This window comes from Equus quagga, chromosome 10 (assembly GCF_021613505.1).
Source record: "Equus quagga isolate Etosha38 chromosome 10, UCLA_HA_Equagga_1.0, whole genome shotgun sequence".
NCBI lineage: Eukaryota > Metazoa > Chordata > Mammalia > Perissodactyla > Equidae > Equus > Equus quagga.
The window spans coordinates 40,774,338-40,794,604 of record NC_060276.1 but is presented as its reverse complement, the minus strand read 5'-3'; the positions used below and the strand labels follow the sequence as shown (position 1 = coordinate 40,794,604).

Genomic DNA, 20,267 nt, shown 5'->3' with positions numbered 1-20,267 from the left:
GGAATACACTGTCCTCCATGGAGACAGACACCGCCAGGGACAAGCACCTGGCTTCATCATCTCCTCCCCACAAAGAGATACAGGCTGGTGGGAAAGCTGCTGACCAGCAAGGTCACGGGCTCCCTCCTCTCTGCAAGTCATCTCAAGGCCAAAGACAGGCTGGTGGGAAAGCTCTGACCAGCAAGGCCATATGCTCCCCCTCCCCTGCCTAAAACCCCAAATAAAAACCCTTCCTTTTAGCTTTTCAGGGATTTTGGGATTTCAGCGTTAGCTGCCCTCTCTCCTTGCTCAGCGCTATGCAATAATAAAATTCCTACTTTCTTCCACTACACCTGGTGTCAGAGATTGGCTGGCTGTACAACAGGTGAGTGAACTCACTTCAGGCTCGATATCACTATGAGGTGTGTATTATTATTCCCTTCTTTCAGATGAGGAGACTCGGGCTCACAATGTGTACCTGACAATTGATGATTCTGCAGGCAGCATAGCTTCCTGAAAATACCACCACCAGGACTCTGGAGTCAAACATTACTTTTTTTTCTTCATTTTGAATCTTTTTCCCCAAATCAAATCCTAATATAATTATAATAATAGATTGTACACAATAATGAACTTGTCACGCACTATTCTCAGGACTGTAGGTGTATTAACTCATATAAGTTACTTAAAAAAATATAAAAGTATTAAGAATAAAGTTAAAACTACATTCAAAAATCTCACTCCTCTCCCAGGCTCTATTTTTTTCTTTACAACCCGCTGCCAAACCAACCGTGCTCCACAACAGCCAAGGACAAGGCTGCAGATGAAACCGAGGCTGGGGGAGGGGTGGAGGTTGTAGGAGTTCTTAATCCTGGGAAAGGAAGGCAGGAAGAGAATTCTTGAAAGTAGAAAGTTTAGTAGCTTCAGAAAAAGATGCAGCCCCTCCCTAGTAATCAGAGAAAGGCAAATCACATCTTTTCCCCTGGAATAGGCAACAACAAAAAAGACTGACAGGACCAAATGTGTAAGGGGGGAGGAGGCAGAGGGCGGGCCCATTTCTGCCGCGCTTTTGGTGGGAGTGGAAATTGGGGACCCGAGCTCACTGGTGACGTAGATCTCACGTGACCAGGAGTCGACGTGTGCAGAAGTCCTGCTAGTCTGGTCCTTGTTCCCGTCTGGGTACCAGCTTCCTTCAGCAGCGCGTACGGTGGGGCCTGAGGCCAGGGGAAAGAGAAGGAGTCAACTTGCTGAAATTTTGCAGGTTGGTGTCAAAATAGGTGCTGCCCAGGGATTTCTAGAGTGGGGGTGATATAGGGCAGAGACTTGAGGGAGTCCTGGTCAAGTCCATCTCTCTACCTCCCACCTCCAGGTCTGCAGGAAATAATGACCCTTTGGAAAGGAACTAGGGGTCCCGGGAGAAGGACAAAGAGACCTGTGATAGTTTAAAAATCATCATCCTCTGCTGCCTCAGACAGCTTTCCCAACGCCTACCCTCCCCCCCAACCCCCGCCTCAGTCTTAGAGATAGTTTGGAAATAATCTGCTTTTCCTACTCCCTGTGTGATGGGAAATTCGAGCTGTCTTGCATTGTGGAGAGGGGGAGAACTGGGGTAAACAAAAGGTGAGAAAGTTTCCACAACCGAGAATCTTAATGAGGAAAAAGGTACGTGGCTACCTACCAAGCGCTCGCCCCACCCCCAACCTCTCCCCCACCCCTTCCCCCTCCCGTTTCCCGTTTGTCCGCAGGTCTGTCGTTCATAGCACTGCACAAAGCTGAAAAAGGTGAGGAAGAAACTGACCACATCAGTACAGGTAGGTGAGGGGAATATTATAAACACCGTTGGGGTTGAGGTGGACGAGGGCGGGACAGAAGTTGTGGGCCCCACCTTTCCTCTCTCTCACCTTCTCCCAGCCTACTCTGCTCTAAGAGGGTCTTGTGTTACGCCCTGTGCGGGAGAAATGGTTGAGTAGGGCCTTGAAAAAGGCTGGAGGAAGGGACAAGAGAGAGGTGAGGAGGTGGAAAGTGGGGGTAAGAGCCGCAGGCTCAGGGAAGCCCTGATTGCTGATTGAGTCTCCCAGATGGAAGATATTTGATAATAGCTCTGAATCAAAAAAAGCAAATGCTGAGACCTCACTTACTGTCTCCTTTTTGCTTCCTAGAAGTAATTGCCTTTAAAGGGGAATAAGCAGAAAGGAAGGGAGACAGACACAAGATGAAACCCTGTCAAAAAATTGAAGGAAGACCAGAAAATGAGAGTGAACCAAAGACTGAGGAAGAGCCAAAGCCTGAGGAAAAGCCAGAGGAGGAGGAAGAGCCAGAGGAGGAGGAGAAAACAGAAGGAACTTTTAGAGAAAGGCTGATTCAATCTCTCCAGGAATTTAAAGAAGATATACACAACAGGCATTTAAGCAAGGAAGATATGTTTAGAGAAGTAAATGAAATAGACGAGATAAGGAGAGTAAGAAACAAACTTATAGTGATGCGTTGGAAGGTTAATCGAAACCATCCTTACCCCTATTTAATGTAGTTTACCTTGATCTTTACTTTTTCTGATATAACATTGCCATATAGCTTTCTTTTGATTTGCATTTTCCTGATACACCTTTGTCCATCTTTATACCTTTAACTTGTTGCTGTTAGTGGTTTTAGATGCATCTCTTGTTATCTGCTTCTCTGTTTATCACATTTTGAACCAATCTACAAATCTCTGCCTTTTAATAGGAGAGCTTTACTCATTTTTACAAAAAGAGGTTCTTGATAGGATATATAATGAAAAAAGGTTACCAAGTAATTTGTGAATATCGTATTTTTGAAAGGGAATATTACATTTGTATATTACATATATGCACAGAAAACACATGAAGGATGAAAGACAAAAAATACAGTCAGGAGTAGGATTTTGAGTGATTTTTTTATTCTGCTTATTTGTATTTTTCCTTATTCCTATAATGTACACACATTATTGTTAAAATAATAAAAGTTTTATAACAAAAAAGAAGTAACCAACAGCACTTATCAGTTTATTTCTAAAGGCACTGGGGCACTTAATATTTGTTGACAGAATTTTAGAAGCAAATATGAACTCCAAATTACTGCCACTTAGATAGAAGAATAGATTTGACATCTTTTCTCATCTGTAAAATAGAGATAATAACAATACAATCTTAAGGGATCTTGTAAGGACCAAATAAGGTAATGACTGAGCTATATTTGACAGTTTTTTCCCCATCTGCCCATGCAGGATCCTAACTCCTGAGGGATTTGTTTCAGCTATTTGAGAGGGTAGAGAAAGTAGTTCTTACCTGTGCTTAAGAACAAATCCAGGCAACTGGTAGGTGCCACATTTATGTTCCTCTCCTGCTGTGCCTGCCCAACATCCCATCTCCCTCCCCTTGATACTACCAAGTATGCTGGGTATTCCTGCCCCTTCATCCAGGCCCTGTACCTTTCAGGCCCCTACCACTGATGATGTGCTAGAATTCTCAATTAGTGAAGCCCAACATATTTCTTTGGAACCCCTGGTGGCCTGAATCCCGAGACTGACCTCTACAGAAGTGGGGAGAATCTCCATCTCTTGGATTTGGATGGACATTTATGCAGGGCTACTCGGGCCATGATATCTTATAGATAACTTGGCAACTTTGGGATTTTAATCACGTGCCCCCTCTTCCCCGTAAGACTCAGACACAATGGGTCTGTTTAGGGGTTGGACCAGAAGACAAGTCAAAGTGACAGATGTTATGCTTTATTCAGAGTTTCTTCTCTGAGTCTAAAGATTATGGTTTTGTCTTTCTGACTCTTATTTCCTTAGGGTGAGTGATCTCTCCCAGAAGACCCATGGCAAGCCCTCCTCACCAGTTCAACAGATACACCTAGACCTGTGTAAATTTTAAAGAGAGGTTCAAGTCAGATTTGGGGATACTCTCATCCTTACCTGGAAACATGAAAGTGCTCTGTAAGACTTACTGTGTATCTATATCCACATCCAAATCTAAATATGTATCTGTATATGTGTATATGGCTCACAGTTGTGCCAGTTGTGTGTTATTTTATTTTTCTTCTATGATGCTCTTTTTGGAGCAATTCATGTCTCCAGGCTATTCTTCAAGGGTGCAACAGCCTGATAGATGCTGGTTGGGCTAGATTCCAGCTAGAGTGAGATGAGGGTCTGACCAGGGGCTCACTGTGGCAGTTTTACAAGACAGGATGAATCCAGACCCCTGGCGCTCTGAGGGGTGGCACTGGGGCAAGATGTGGAAGGGCTCATCTAAGCCACACTCCTCTCCAGGATGAGTCTGCCTTTGGTTTCTCTTCTCCAGCCTGCAGCAGGCACCACACCCTCCTAGGCTGATGGCTGGGCTGTCCTGGACATACTTACTTAGAAGATAATGACTGTCCTTATTGCAATCAGAGCACTAGACTTCCTTTCCCCCTTTTTTCCTTCACAAGGGGGCTTGATGGGAACTTTTTATAGGGAAGAAGATAAGACCTCAAAATTCACTAACTAGAAACACTGGTTGTGAGAGTCTTTGTCCCGGCTATGACTACTCTGGATATAATCAGATAACTTGGGGTTAAAGTAGAAGGTCCTGGTGGTAGGTGGAGATGATTTTAGATAATACACAAATATTTTAAGTTGTAATATCCATGTATTTATTTGCATGTGTATTAATAAATACTCTCCATTTAAGGGAAATGATGATAGTTTAGATTTAGGGTAATGTTATAATGTTTCCTTTTCAAAAAAGTATTCAAATTAAATAAGTGAGTCAGTTTGAAGACAAACATGAAGTAGAACACAATAGCATAGGTGGTACACAGATAGGGCAAAAATCATCCTAATGGGAAACTTTGCCCTAGCACAATTGATTTAGGGATGATATCTGGAAACACCTGTCAAGAACCATGCAGTCTGAGATTTTACCCTACTTAGAAGTTGACAAATTAATCTGTTTAATGGCAGAAGACACTAGAATCCTGGGTCAGAGACAAAGGACATTATTACTCAAGGCAAAAGCAGTAGCCAGAGGGGCTGGCCCCGTGGCCGAGTGGTTAAGTTCGCGCACTCTGCTGCAGGCGGCCCAGTGTTTCGTCGGTTCGAATCCTGGGCGCGGACATGGCACTGCTCATCAAACCACGCTGAGGCAGCGTCCCACATGCCACAACTAGAAGGACCCACAACGAAGAATATACAACTATGTACCGGGGGGCTTTGGGGAGAAAAAGGAAAACAATAAAATCTTAAAAAAAAAGCAGTAGCCAGAGCTTCATACTAGCTTGTATCAGTTTCCCATGATCCTTAGGTCCCGTGAGGTAACACAGGGCCCATTATGGATGCCTGCACATAGTGCATTGTGTTACAGGAAAGAAACCCTAAGTTTGGAGAATTCACTGTTTTCACAGTAAGTAGAAGGAAATCTGATCTGTGTCCAGGGAAAAACATTAGTTACCTCCTCTCTCCAAGTTACTTGCTGCAAACACAACTGCGAGAAATGGCCTGCCTGTGTAGAGTGTCCGGGCCTTACATTCTTGTTCTACTCAGTAAGAACGTGCAGGGATGCTCAGGACCCAAGGTGAGTGGCCTCTCCCAGTAACATTTTTCTCTGTGCAATAAATCTTAATGTGAATGGAAAGCGTTTCCTAACATCACAAATTTTGATTTATAATTCCAAGTTAATGATAGCAAATAATGCATTATACTATAGAATGTAAACAGGGCATTTGTAAATCTTTCTAGGTTTTACTTAAACACATAGGATTTTGAACGAATACTAATTAACTGAATGTAAAGATCAACTCAGAAACTAAAAGTAAAGTCTATGAGGAACTTTAAAATTACAGTAAGACATAGCTATCGTGACACACAAAATAAAAGAAGCAGAGGACCAAGACCAGTGGGTTTATCAGGGTGCTAATGACAGGAGTTATCTTATGCAAAAATTTTCACTGAGAAACTGACAGCAGAGTGTATGTGTTTGAAAGTCAGCCCCAGATCCTGTACACAGGTAATCACCACTGCTTCTATAGAAGGAAAAGGCAAAAGTTAAGAGAAAAGCTGTTTTGTTCTCTCTACAAGGAAAGTTCAAGGTAGGGTAAGGGTTGAGAGAGAGGGGCCTCTCATACATAACAGTATCCAAAAGCAGTTATTTGATATTCTGACACCAGGGTTTTGCAAGAGCCTTAGAAAAAAGAGCTGCATCATTTGATGGATAATTTAGTTGGGTATGGAGCATCCTTTCATGTATTTATTGGTCACCTGTACATTTTATTTTGAGAAATATCTATTCAAATATTTTGCCTGCACCCCCTTTAATATTTTCAGTAGAGTTTGGGTAAATAATCTATTTAAAAGAATGAGTTAAATCCATATATACTGCATGATCACTGTGCATTATTAAAAGAAAAATTAAGGACAGGAGGTATAGTATAATATATATGCGTACATGTAGATACATACACATACCCACAAATATCAAGATGAATCCCTTTAGCTCCTAAAGGGAGAGATCACGTCTTTTGAAGTGGCACTTTGATATCTCACCAGGCCTCTTGCTCACCAGTACATGAAAAGATGCTCCATACCCAACTAAATTATCCATCAAGTGATGCAGCTGTTTTTGCTAAGGCTCTTGCAAAACCCTGGTGTCAGAATATCAAATAACTGCTTTTGGATACTGTTATGTATGAGAAGCCCCCCTCTCCAAACCCTGGTTGTTTAAGAAATAATTATTTTTTTAAATTTCTCCTAATGGATAATTCCATTATCCTTGCATTGTAACTGTCAAAATAGTTTCTTGGACTTACACAGTCCTTCTTCCCTTCCATGAACTCTGAGTCCTTTTCCAGATGTTATATCATTAATGTGCTATTTAAGAGAAAAGGAACATGAAGCTTAGATTAAGTGTTCTGGCCAAGGTCCCCCAGCTGTTAAATGAAATGCCTGTCTAAAGTCAAAGCCCTTGTCCCTAATCTCTGCCTTGCAGCAGTTAGTATTTAATAAATAGCAACAACAACAGCAACGCTGCTGTGCTGAATCAATTCCCATCATTTCCTCGAAGCTCCATGCCCTTTAAAGTCCTGGTCTTGGTTCTCCTGGTTCTCCCTGCCAGAAACATTCTCTTGACCATTCCTCACACATTTATTCATTCATCCCAGAATAGATGTTACTTCTTTTTTTTAAACAGCTTTATTGAGATTTAATTCACGTATCATACAATTCACCCACTTAAAGTGTACAATTCAACGGGTTTTAGTATATTCACAGTTATGTGCAACTATCACCACAGTCAATTTTAGAATATTTCAAGTCAAAAAGAAACACCATACCCTTAGCTGTGACCCCTCCCTCATGGCTCTATCGCTCCAGCGATAAGCAAACACTAAACCACTTTCAGTCTCTCTAGATTCCCTATCCTGGAAATTTCATAAGATAGTGCTCATATAAAATGTGGTCTTTTGCAACTGGCTTCTTTCACCTTGCGTACGTTTTCAAGGTTCATCTATTGTGCTGCATATATTTCTTCATTTCTTTGTACTGCTGAACAATATTCTACTGTATGGATATGCCACATTTTGTTTATCTGTTAATCCATTGATGGATATTTGGGCTGTTTCCATCTTTTGCTTATTTTGAATAGTGCCATTATGAACATTTGTGTACAGGTTTTGTGGAGACACATTGTTCTTAATTCCCATGGGTAGATATCTAAGAATTGAATCGCTGGGTCACACAGTAACTCTATGCTTAATTGTTTCAGGAACTGCCATACTGTTTTTCAACTGGCTGACCATTTTACCTTTCCATGAGCAGTGTGTAAAGGTTCCAATTTCCCATCTCTTTGACAATACATTTTATTATCTGACTTTTTGAGCCATTTTAGTAGGAGTGAAGTGGTATCTCATTGTGGTTTTGATTTGCATTTCTCTGATGACTAGTGGTGTTGAGCATCTTTTCGTGTATTGGCCATTGTATATCTTACTTGGAGAAATGTCTATTCAAATCATTTGCCCATATTTTAATTGGGGTATTTGCCTTTCTATTATTGCATTGTAAGAGTTTCTATATATTCTGGATACAAGTCCCTTATCAGGTACATGATTTGTATATATTTTCTCCCATTCTATGGGTTATCTTTTCACTTTCCTGATGGCATACTTTGATGCTCAAAAGATTTTAGTTTTGATGAAGTTCAATGTATTTATTCTTTTGTTGTTCATGCTTTCGGTGTTATGTCTAAGAATCCTTTGCCGTATCCAAGGTCATGAAAATTTACCCATATGTTTTTTTCAAAGAGTTGTATCATTTTAGCTCTTACATTTAGGTCTCTGATCCATTTTTAGTTAATTTTTTTATATGGTATGAGATAAGGGTGTAATTTCATTAATTTGCAAGTGGCTGTCTAGTTGCTCCAGCACTATTTGTGAAAGGACTATTTTTTCCCGTCAAATGGTCTTGGCACCTTTCTCAAAAACTTGGCTGACACGTGGTTTTATTTCTGGACTCTCAATTCAATCTATATGACTTATCTGTCTATTTTGTGCAGTATCACACTGTCTTGATTACCATTGCTTTGTAGGAAGTTTTGAAATCAGGAAACGTGAATCCTCCTAGTTTATTCTTTTCCAAGATTGTTTTGCTTATTTAGGGTCCCTTGCAATGCCATATGAATTTTAGAATCAGCTTGTCAATTTCTACAAAGAAATAATCTGGGATTCTGAAAGAAATTGCATTGAATTTACAGATCAATTTGGGGAGTGTTGCCATTTTAACAATATTGAATTTTTCAATTCATGAACATGGGATTTTTTTCCATTCAATTGCATCCTCTTTAATTACTTTCAATAATGTTCTGCAGTTTTTAGAGTATAAATTTTGTACTTCTCTTATTAAATTTATTTCTAAGTATTTTATTCTTTTTGATGCTATTATAAATAGAATTATTTTCTTAATTTTCTTTTCAGATTCTTCATTGCAAGTGTATGGAAATACAACTGATTTTTGTATATTGATCTTGTATCCTACAACCATGCTGAAGTTGTTTGTTAGTTCTATTAGTTTATCAGTGGATTAAGATTTTCCATATATGAGATCACGTCTCTCTAAATATAGTTCTACTTATTTTTCAATCTGGATGCCTTTTTTTTTCTTTCTTAATTGCCCTGACTAGAACTTCCACTGCAATGTTGAATAGAAATGGTGAGAGCACACATCTTTGTCTTGCTCCTAATCCTAGGGGTAAAGCATACAGTGTTTCACCACTAAGTATGAAATCAGCTGAGGGTTTTTCATAACGGCTTTTATCATACTGAGGAAGTTCCTGGTTTGGGGATATTAAACCAACCTTGCATTCTGGGATAAATCTCACTTGCATTCTGGGATAAATGATATATAATTTGTTTTTGTATATTGCTGGATTTGTTTTTCTAGTATTTTGTTGGGGATTTTTGCATCCATATTCATAAAAGATAGAGATACTGGTCTGTAGTTTTTTCTTGTTATGTCTTTGTCTGATTTTTGGTATTAGGGTAATACTAGTCTCATAAAATGAGGGAAGAAGTGTTCTTTTCTATTTTTGGAAGAATTTGTGAAGGATTCTTCTTTAAATTTTGGTAGAATTTAGCGGTGAAGCCATGTGGGCCTAGGTTTTTCTTTCTGAGTAGTTTTATTATTATTATTATTATTATTATTATTATTATTACTAATTCATTCTCTTTACTTGTTATAGCTCTATTCAGATTGTCTATTTCTTTTTGAGATAGTTTTGGTAGTTTGGGATTTTTTGGAATTTGTCTATTTCATATAAATTTTCTAATATAATGGCATACAATATTTCATATTACTCCTTTATAATCCTTTTTCTTATCTATAAGGTCAGTATTAATGACCACTTTTTCATTTCTGATTCTAGTAACTTGAGTTTTCTTTTCCTCTCTTCATTTATCTCTCTCTCCCTCTCTTGTCAATCTAGGTAAACCTAGGTAAATATTGTTGATCTTTTCAAAGAACCAGCTTTAGTTTCACAAACTTACTTTCCATTCTCTATTTCCTTAATTTCTGCTCTAATCATTGTTATTTCCTTCCTTCTGTTTGATTCATGTTTTCATTCATCTCAAAGTATTTTCTGACATCCCTTTTGATTTGTTCTTTGATGCACTGGCTATTTAAGACTATTTTGCTTATTTTACCTATATTTTTGATGTGAGTTTCTTAATTTTTTTCTGTTATTGATATGAAGTTTTGTTCCTTTGTGCTCAGAGAACATATCTTGTATTATTTCTAACCCTTTAAATTTATTGAGATTTGTTTTATGGCCTGTCACATGGTCTACCATGAAGAATGTTCCATGTGCACTTGAGAAATTGTGCATTCTGCTGTTGTTGGGTGGAATATTGTATATGTCTACTAGGTCTAGTTGGTGCAGGGTTTTCTTAAGTCTTACGTTTCCTGATTTATCTTCTGCCCAGTTGGTCTATTTACTATTAAAAGTAGAGTATTAAAGTCTCTAACTATTATTGTTGAATTATCTATTTCTCCCTTCATTTTTGTCAGTTTTTGCTTCCTTTATTTTTGTGTTCTGTTGTTAGGTGCATATACGTTTATAATTGTTATATATTCCTTATGGATTAACTATTTTATCATTATAAAATGTCTCTCTTGCTTCCAATTTTTGGTCTGGCATGTAAAGAACTTGGAAGTCATCACTCCATACTAACAAGCAAAAAGCTGAACAAACTGAAAGTCAATAACTCTACTTACATGCATTAGAGAATTGAGGTCACAGGGCAAACCACTGCCCTCAAAAAAGGAGACACAAACAGGTAGATACAGAGGATCACAATTTGCTGGAGCAAACTCCATAATCAGAAACTTCCCCAGGAAACATTACTGAGGTAGGAAATCCTAAACTGTAATTGATGGATTGCTGGGAGTTCACTGTGGAGAAGCCTGTGAGTTAAAACTGCAGAGAGGCCCAGTCTTAGGGGGTGCTCCTACACTTTTATGAGTTTTACCTTGAGAGCCCTATGAGCTTCTCCTAGTGAATATTGGGGAAAAACCTAGTGCCCTGGTAGGGGTAGAGGAAAAGTAGCATTTTTTAAATACTCTCAGAGCATTTTATTCTTCTTAATAAAGCCTTCCGTCAAGAGAAACTATTTTAGCAGAGCCTAACTTACTAGAGTTTGTCAGAGCCTAACCAACCTAGAGGAAGGGAAATATCCAACTCCAAACTCCTCTTGTCATCCTGTCCCACCTGAGGGTGGGGTGGAGGACTGAGAAGCACTTGTGAAGGTCACAGCCTTCACCATACCCAGCTGTTAGGCTCCTTTAATTGCCAGTTGATTAATCTATTATTTTCAATAATGCCCCTGGGCATCAATTCCTTTTTTTTTTTTTTTTTGAGGAAGATTAGCCCTGAGCTAACTAGTGCCAATCTTCCTGTTTTTGCTGAGGAAGACTGGCACTGAGCTAACATCCGTGACCATCTTCCTCTACTTTATACATGGGACACCTACCACAGCATGGCTTTTGGCAATCGGTGCCATGTCCGCACCCGGGATCTGAACCTGCAGACCATGGGCCGCCGAGAAGCAGAACGTGCGAACTTAGCCGCTGTGCCACTGGGCGGGCCCCCTCAATTGCTTTGAAGACTAATTTAATCAAATTTGGGCTCCCTCAAAGGAATAGTTTCAATGATTAGTGTTTGATACTTGTTCCAACCCAAGGAGGCAGGACTCCTTCCAGCCATTTCCTCCCTGGCTCTTTAAAACAATCTAGCCAACCTAGAGCTAACTGGCATCCTCACTGAATCCATGGATCACTTCCCAATTCCCTCCACTAAAACCACCACTATTTTTAGAGCATCCTTGGCTTGAACTTCTCCATGTACTATTGCAAATGAAGTTCCATTGTGAAAATGTTAGAACATACATGCTATGGCTTCCTTCTCTCCTCAGGCAAAATCTCTGAGCCAGGGCTCTAAATCTGGGGGTGGGGACAATGGCACTCTTCTCTCCGAGTGACACTCCTGCTTTAGGAGCTGATGTCTCCGTGGAGGTAGAGAGGAAACAGCAGTCTGAGGTCCTCTTAGTTCGCTTCTCATAGTGTGGAACCACGCCTTGTAAGCCAAGCCAAGAGAGATCAGGGCCCCAGTATTCTCAGTGGTGCCACACCCATAGGACAGTCTGCATTCCATCAGTGGGGGCTGGTTGGAAGGAGAGAGCCTCCCCCTCTCAACTACACTCAGTAGTGAGGCAGAATGAGAAATGCTGATGTCCTCCTCTTCCCAGGAAGAAAGCCCCATGGCTGGGAGCTTCAGGCGAGAACGCCCTGTGTTCTTAGCTGACAGTTAGGAGTTACGCCTCCCTCACCTGGGAGTGAGGAGGGAGGGAGAGGTTTAAGTTCAAATACCACAGACGTTTACCTTTCTTATGGAATTTTTACAGATTTTCTTGAATAGATGTTTCTTCACTTGATATATGCCCTTAAGACCATTTCCGGAGGCTTTAAATTCTTTTGTTTTGTTTGATAATTTCCACCAGTTTCACTGCAGAGCAGGTCCATAGAGCTCCTCACACTGTCATTCCAGAAATTGACCTCCTAGCCATTACTTTTTCCTGGAAGACTTCACTGGCAACTAGGTTAAGTCCTCTTACTCAGTGCTCCAACTGCCCCTTCAGTACTTACCACACTCTCCTTCTGGTTTCCTCCCATTAAACCATGAGCTCCATAAGAATACGAAGGCTGTATCTGCCTTGTTCTCTTTTATATATACAGGGCCTTGCCTGGGACATTGTAGATGCTCAGTAAATTATGGTTGAACTAAAAGTATATTTCTTTATTTTTATTAAGTGGAAAGAGCTACAGCCTGGGAATCAGGACTCCTAAATATGGTACTGAGATTGAGATGTGGAATGGGCAGGCAGTGCCTAGCACAGGAAAAAGCTCAAACAATCGATGAATTAAAGATTGAATGAAATATATATTTGGGACTTATTAATAAATGAAACTGAGGGGCTGGCCCCGTGGCCGAGTGGTTAAGTTCGCGCGCTCCGCTGCAGGCGGCCCAGTGTTTCGTTAGTTCGAATCCTGGGTGCGGACATGGCACTGCTCATCAAACCACGCTGAGGCAGCGTCCCACATGCCACAACTAGAAGAACCCACAACGAAGAATACACAACTATGTACCGGGGGGCTTTGGGGAGAAAAAGGAAAAAATAAAAAAAAAAATCTTTAAAAAAATAAAAATAAAAAAATAAATGAAACTGAGTAGAGGTTAAGACCATAGACTTAGGAACTAGACTATATAGGTTTGAATTCCTGCTCTACCACCTCCTATCTATTGCTTAGCCCTGCTGTCCTGCAATTCTCTTATTTGTAAAATGGGGGATAATATTAGTACCTACCTCATAGGACTTGAGGGAGGATAAAATGAAGTAATGAATATACGTATACAACAATGCCTGGCATATATCAGCATTTATATAAGTGCTATCTTATTTTATTTTCATCACTATGTATGTTTAAGAAAACTAGGATAATTCTGTGTGTGATATTTCATAATGTTAATTTAAAAGAAATATAATTAATGATTTTTTTTCTACTTGCAAAAAGGATACATTTTCCTTGGAGACAATTTCGAAATAGAGATAATCACCACCTGATGACCAGCATCAGAAATGCATCTTTAATCTTAAAGATGAGGACAACTAAATGGGAGGGGATGAGGAAGGAGCAGGGGCACCAAGTCACCAGGCATAGGTTTCTAAGTGTAAAATGTGGCACAAGATACTGTCATGCTAATAATGTCTGAATCTCAGATTTGTGACAGGAAATGTAGCCCCTGACTCAGCAGCTGGGGTAGGAGTGTAAAGTGGGGAGGAAGAAGAGAAGGGAGGAGCGGTGTGTGTGTGTGAGAGAGAGAGAGAGAGAAAGTTTACTCTTTAGTTATAGAAAAAAATCATCTATACTATCAACATATAAAAATTATCAGTTTTACTAGTCTTTAAAAATAATGTCTTCCTTATTCTCACATTTACCTAATTTATTGTAGAATATTTGGAAAATCATAAATCTCCTTTGATATTATATACAATATGTATAAACCTAGAAGGTAAATAAATAAGTAAATAGTATTAGCCAAGAAAGCATGGGTGGCTCTATTCCTAATTCTGACACTATCTTGTTTGGTAACCTAGGCAAATCTCTTAATTTTTCTGTGTCTCGGTGTCTCAATTTGTAAAATAGGTTCTTGGACAAAAATAATTCTAAGATTGTTCCAGTTTTGACAAAACATGATCTGTGAAAGCTTAGGACTGCTAGTGAGATCATAAATCCTACCCTATAATTCAAAATTAGGCAAAGGCACAGAAAACATGACTGTAAAATCCAGTGTTCTATAAGCCTGCTAATCCACTCTTTTGGCCTCACAGTTTATTTTGTTCTCCTATTTCCAATCCTTTCTGATGACTTTGCACATCAGTACTCAATCAGTACACAGGTGGATAATTGTGGACAAATATGCTAAACTTTTCTCTTATAAAAATTAATTTCTTAGAAATCCTTAAGGTAAGAAAAATATGGGTGAAACAAGGCTGTGGAAATTCCATTTTAGGTCCTATTCAAAAATTATCTTGTACTTAACAATTGTAATCAAACAAGTATCATTAACATATTGACTGCCTTGTCTAGCTGTAAGGTAACAAATGGATTGTAAGAGGTACATACAAGTATAGTGTGTGACAGTTTTAAAATATGGCTGCAAATTATTTGTCACTCCTCCCATCAAGAGTTGGAGTCTAGGGCCAGCCCCATGGCCTACTGGTTAAGTTTGCACACTCTGCTTTGGTGGCCGAGAGTTCACCGGCTCGGATCCTGGGCACAGACCTAGCACCGCTCATCAAGCCATGCTGAGGTGGCATCCCACATAGAGGAACTAGAAGAACCTACAACTAGGATATACAACTATGTACTGGGGGGCCTTCAGGAGAAAAAAAAAAAGAGGAAGATTGGCAACAGATGTTAGCTCAGGGCCAAGCTTCCTCATACACACACACACACACACACACACACACGAATCACCCGGAGGGCTGCTTAAACCCCAGATTGCTCAGCTCTTCCTTTACCTGCAGAGTTTCTGGTTTTAAAAAAATGAGTTGGTGTCTCTAGTCACTACCCTTGAATCTTGGAAGAGGACCTATGTCTGTTTCAACCAATGGAGTACAGCAGAACTGATCCTATGTGACTTCGAAGCCTAGGTCATTAAAGGCCATATAGCTTCCACCTTGTATACAGGGAACATTTGCTCTTAAAGCCCTGCGATGCCATGTTGGACAGGCTACATGTGGAAACTCTGGTTGATAGTCCCACATGAGCCCGTCCTTCAGCCATCTCAGTCTCAGCTGTTCCAGGACCCAGCTGTTTGAGTCATCTACAGCCTTTCAAGTTACCCTCAGCCAAACCAGCCTAGCTGAGGCCTGAGACATCCTGGAACAGAGAAGAGTAGTTCTCACTGTACACTTTCTGAATCTCTAACTCACAGAATCTGTAAGCATAAATATCAGTTATAGTTTGCATCAGTGAATTTTGGGATGATTTGTTACCTATCAATCGATAACTGGAAGAGTTACATGTCACACTGCAGGTGATAGCGATAGGTATGCAATAGTCTTGAAGCAATATGTTAGCAAGTCAGCCAAATAGAGTCAGGCAAGTGTAAGTAAAGGTAGAAAATGACCGCAGGGTTTTAAATTAGCAGCTCATTTTTGGAGGGAAAAAATTCACATAAACCTTTGTATTTCTGATATCTCTTGGGGAAAAAAAAAAGGAATATTTGGCAAGCTTGGACCTGAATTGCCTCATGACAATAATTGGCAAGAGGTGAGCAGAGGCTGTCCTATTTTGATAGAGCACGTGCTCCCCAGTTTAACTAGATTTCTGCTCAGCCAACTCACATATGTTTCCTGTGGCCATGTGAGTTGCAACCCCTGAACTAACAGGGCCTACTGAGTACTAGAACCTTGCTAGATGCTAAAACTGTATTAGTAATGGAACTTAAATGGGACTAGCAACAGTAAGGCAAGGTAAAGTGACCTTTATGAACATTTATGCATAAATTTCCTGATACTCCTCTAAGTTCATCCCAAAGTCAGGGGAAAGTAGGAATGGGGCCACCCTAGGCCTGAAGCTAGAAGGATCAAGGGAGTTCCCTTGGTCCACACATAGTCAAGCTCAATTAATCAGTTTAGGAGACTATACAGCACAGAACTTGTTTTCTACCAGAGTCCTAAACAACAGGAAAGAGTGGCCATGGGTCTCTGGTGTCTAAAGATATCATCTGCAGTCTCTGAAATAAAGAACATAATATCCCTGGGCTCTCTAAAAGATAGTGAGGTGCTGAATATTTGTAGCTTTCACATTCAGACATCTTAGCCTCATAGCTGTTATTATTTCAGACTAGATCTCTTGAATGAAATACACTCTCTCTCAAATGTTCAAACTCTTACAGTAATACCCTTAAAATTTCATGGGGTCCACTCTTCATTCTTCAAAGTTCTTGACATCAAAGTTATAACGGCCATAGCTTACAGGGAAACTAGAGTAGGCATAATTTTCTATATTCTTTTTGTGTGTGAGGAAGATTGGCCCTGATCTAACATCTGTTGCCAATCTTCCAGCCAACATCACTAACAGAGCTATCTGTATGAAGAATTGTTAACTGTGAGACAGAATCCAGGAATCACTACTATTCCTTTTAAAGACAGTTATTGGGTGTGATTTTGTAATTTGACCTTTTGGAGCTATATATTAATATATCTATATATTCCTAAAAGTATATATATATATATATAAAATTTTATATAGTTCCAAAACCTCAAACTGTATACGCACTAGGCATGTCCTCTTCCTTTATTCAATGTCCCAGCTAGTTTAGCAGTGTAGGAGATTACATAGCAGTTTGGAGCCAAAACTAGAGGCAGTAAGCATTTGTCTGGCCTGTCTAGCCTCAGTGCATATAATTCTTTTGGTTTCTTTATCACAACCAACACGTACTAAAAATTTTTTTATAATAATGTCACTTTCCTAAAGACATTTTTATTTTCTAGCTGTGATAATATTTTATTTCAGTTTGGAGGAAGGAACATTTACACTCAAGATGAGTTTCAGTCTCAAGTTTCGGAGCCTCACATACTCCCTGCTTATTTCTATTATTTTTTGAAACATTCACGTCAAAAGGCAGATGGCTTTGGAACTGATTTCTTCATATTCTATACTTATGAGACTGTTCTAAGGTGATATTTGTAGGGGTGCTCTGGAAGATTTGGAAAGGAAAGCAGGGAATAAAAAGGCTCTTTTTCTCCAAAGACTGTGGTATCAAAAACATCACATAAATGTACACAAAATGGCCAAGATCTGACAACTGGATTTCTCCCTACAGATTTACTGTACAGATCATGTTGAAAACACCAACTGTGTTCAGCAAGATGCCTTCCCTTTTTGAAAATAAAATTTTGAAACAAGCTAGTATGTTTCAAAAGTGATGTCGATGTGTGGAACCCAGGGAAAATATTTTCTGTGTGGCACAGGTGAACATAATCAAACAACGAAGCTTTTTTATTCTGCGCGATGAAACATTTCTTTCAAAAATGAAATCTTGTAATTTTTAATTTTTTGAGGCATGATTTCTTAAAGAAGGAAATAAAAATTATTAGGAAGGATATATACTGCCCACTCTATCTTCTTACCTCTCTTCTGACAAGTCCCCTGCTCCCTCCCCACCCCAGCTCTCATTCTAAATTTCCTAGAAGAGTATGAGTTCAGGGGATATGGTGGGCAACGGTGGCTGTGCAAGTGCGGGGAGTGGGGGTGGGGGGTTGTGGCGGAGCTTGTAGACAGCGACGAGAGGAGAGAAAGCAGAAAGGCCAAAGCCAAGGCCTGGGGCGGGAGTGGGAGGGTGGAGGGTGTAGCAGACCCTCCTTGGTAACCAGAGAAGTGTAAACTCCAACCGCAGGGAGGTGATGCTTCTTGTGGGCCTTCAGATTGGAGAACACCGAGATGAGTGACAAGGCGCTGCGCGCTGGGGCCCCACGCGCTAACAGGCAGAGGCAGAGGCTTGTCTGTGCTTGTGCGTGTGCAGGAGGCGGGGGCGCGTTCCTGCAGCACTGGCCGCCGGAGTTGGGGGGCGAGCTCGGCAGTGACGCGGGGCCCTCACGTGACCGGGAGCTGCAGAGCGACGCAGCCTTCCGAGCAGTCGTCACTCCCGTCTGGGTACCAGCTCCCCGCTGCCCTGCGCACGGCGGGCTGGCATCGGGCCCGGGGAAGCGGAGCAGGTAAGGGCCCCGGGCGCGCGCCGAGGCCAGAGCGGCAGCGGACGGCCAACCCCGGAGGCCGGCGGGGAATCAACGCAGCGAATCCTGGCCTGCTTTTTCCACACCCGGCATGCTTGGGAACAGAACTAGTGGCCCCCTGGGGTGTGGGTGCAGGGGCGGCAGGGTTCCAGGGAGGGTGGCAGAGCAACTAAGAGCGATGGGAAATCACCCCCGAGTTCCTGCAGGAAAATGGTGAACGCCCGGGTCGGGGAGTTGGGGGCTGGGGGCTGGGGACGAGAGACGTGGGGCGGAGGCGGCCGGGGGCCGGGGGCCCTGGCTGGGAAGGGGCCGGGCCGCGGCGTGTCGGCGCCGAGCGCTTGGCAGCAGTCCCCGCTCTCTCCACTCCGGCCCTCTGCAGGTCTGCGGGTCCAAGTGTCAAGTGTCGCGGCGGCTCACTTGGGGCGAGAATCGGGAGGAGGAGGAGACGGCAAGGATAGGCCCAGGTCGGTGCGGGCACAGTGGTGGGGGGTGGGGGCAGAGCCCAGTGTGAGACCCCCTCTCAACTTCCCCGTCCCCCGTCCTCCATTTTGGTGTTTGCTGCGCTCTGGGAAAGAATCCTGGGAAAGGAAAAATGGTGGGCTTTGGTGGGGGAGGGAAAAGGAGAGAGCCGGAGGGAGGGGCTCGAATTGGAGGCCCCCTAGAGGGCGCAAGAAGCTCCGAAGGTGGGGAAAACATGAAATTTAAAAAAGCCTTTCCTATCAGGGCTCTGAATCCTGCTGATCATTGTACCAAGCATTCAGTCTCTCTCCTTGCCTTTGTCTTACTTGTGTTCAAAGAAAAACAACCAGAAAAAAAAAAAGTCTCATCATGGCCAATATCCACCAGGAAAACGAAGAAATGGAGCAGCCCATGCAGAATGGAGAGGAAGACCGCCCTTTGGCAGGGGGCGAAGGCCACCAGCCTGCAGGAAATATCAGACGGGGACAGGCTCGCCGACTTGCCCCTAATTTCCGATGGGCCATACCCAATAGGCAGGTCAATGATGGGATGGGTGGAGATGGAGATGATATGGAAATGTTCATGGAGGAGATGAGAGAAATCAGGAGAAAACTTAGGGAGCTGCAGTTGAGGAATTGTCTGCGTATCCTTATGGGGGAGCTCTCTAATCACCATGACCATCATGATGAATTTTGCCTTATGCCTTAACTCCTGCCATTTTCCATGAGATTAATACTGTGATTCCCACTATTGTTTTCTTTGCATTTTCCTGTTATGCCTTTACTGATCGTTTGCTGTGAACCTTATGTAATTTCCATGTGTCCGATGGGTTCTGTGTTACCAGCTTCTAATTGGAGATTGCCTTGGCACCCAGTCTAAGTTTCTGTCATCAGTAAAGTTTCACCCATTTGCATGGAAAAATGTAAAGTTAATAAAGCACTTAAAAAGCAATCTATACATTATTGTCTCATTTATATATATATATATGTGTGTGTATGTATGTATGTGGACCTCCCAAAAATCTGAAATCAAATATCCCAGGGTGTTAATTGGGGTACATTTCTCTGGTTGGATAACATGTGACTTTTTTCCTTTTATTATCTGGAGTTTTAGAAGCAATGAAAACAATTTCTTGGTAAGTCTGAACGTAGTTCAGGTACATGATAATTACCGGTTCAACAAACTTAAAGAAGAGTGAACTTTAAGTATCTTCCAGCCTTAACTGGAAAAATAAACCCTTTATTACAGATACATTTCTTTAAAGAGTCAGTCTTTTCTTCTGTGAAATGGGGGCTAATGCTTGCCTTACTGAGCTGCTGAGTAGAATAGATGAGTTGTGGAACTGTGTTGGGCTACCTCCCATGCAACTCCCCAGCATTTAATAGGACCCTGGCCTCTGTCAGGCACTTGGGAAGGACTAAAGGGAGTTTTCACCCATGCTCACAAGTCCAGAGGGCAAAAATAAGTGGATTCCACCTTGTTATTCC

At 41.4% G+C, this 20,267-nt stretch overlaps 1 protein-coding gene and 1 long non-coding RNA gene across 4 annotated transcripts; both read left to right on the top strand.

Moving 5' to 3' along the window:
* The first annotated feature begins 1,095 nt into the window (after window positions 1–1,095).
* On the top strand, window positions 1,096–2,193 carry LOC124245734 (uncharacterized). Of its 2 annotated transcripts, XR_006890311.1 has the most exons (4): window positions 1,096–1,240; window positions 1,349–1,599; window positions 1,725–1,790; window positions 2,139–2,191. It is a non-coding gene; the product is annotated as an uncharacterized LOC124245734 (long non-coding RNA). The 2 variants fall into 2 exon arrangements; XR_006890310.1 differs by lacking the exon at window positions 1,349–1,599 and having other exon boundaries at window positions 1,101–1,240; window positions 2,139–2,193.
* A 15,828-nt stretch (window positions 2,194–18,021) lies between these two features.
* Window positions 18,022–19,735, top strand: BEX3 (brain expressed X-linked 3). 2 transcript variants are annotated; one of them, XM_046673339.1, is made up of 3 exons: window positions 18,110–18,303; window positions 18,701–18,785; window positions 19,119–19,735. In XM_046673339.1, exon 3 carries the CDS (start codon window positions 19,150–19,152, stop codon window positions 19,486–19,488), a length of 339 nt encoding a protein of 112 aa, XP_046529295.1. In that variant the 5' UTR covers window positions 18,110–18,303; window positions 18,701–18,785; window positions 19,119–19,149; the 3' UTR covers window positions 19,489–19,735. The 2 variants fall into 2 exon arrangements, with proteins under 2 accessions (XP_046529294.1, XP_046529295.1); XM_046673338.1 differs by lacking the exon at window positions 19,119–19,735 and having other exon boundaries at window positions 18,022–18,303.
* Window positions 19,736–20,267: the final 532 nt, after the last annotated feature.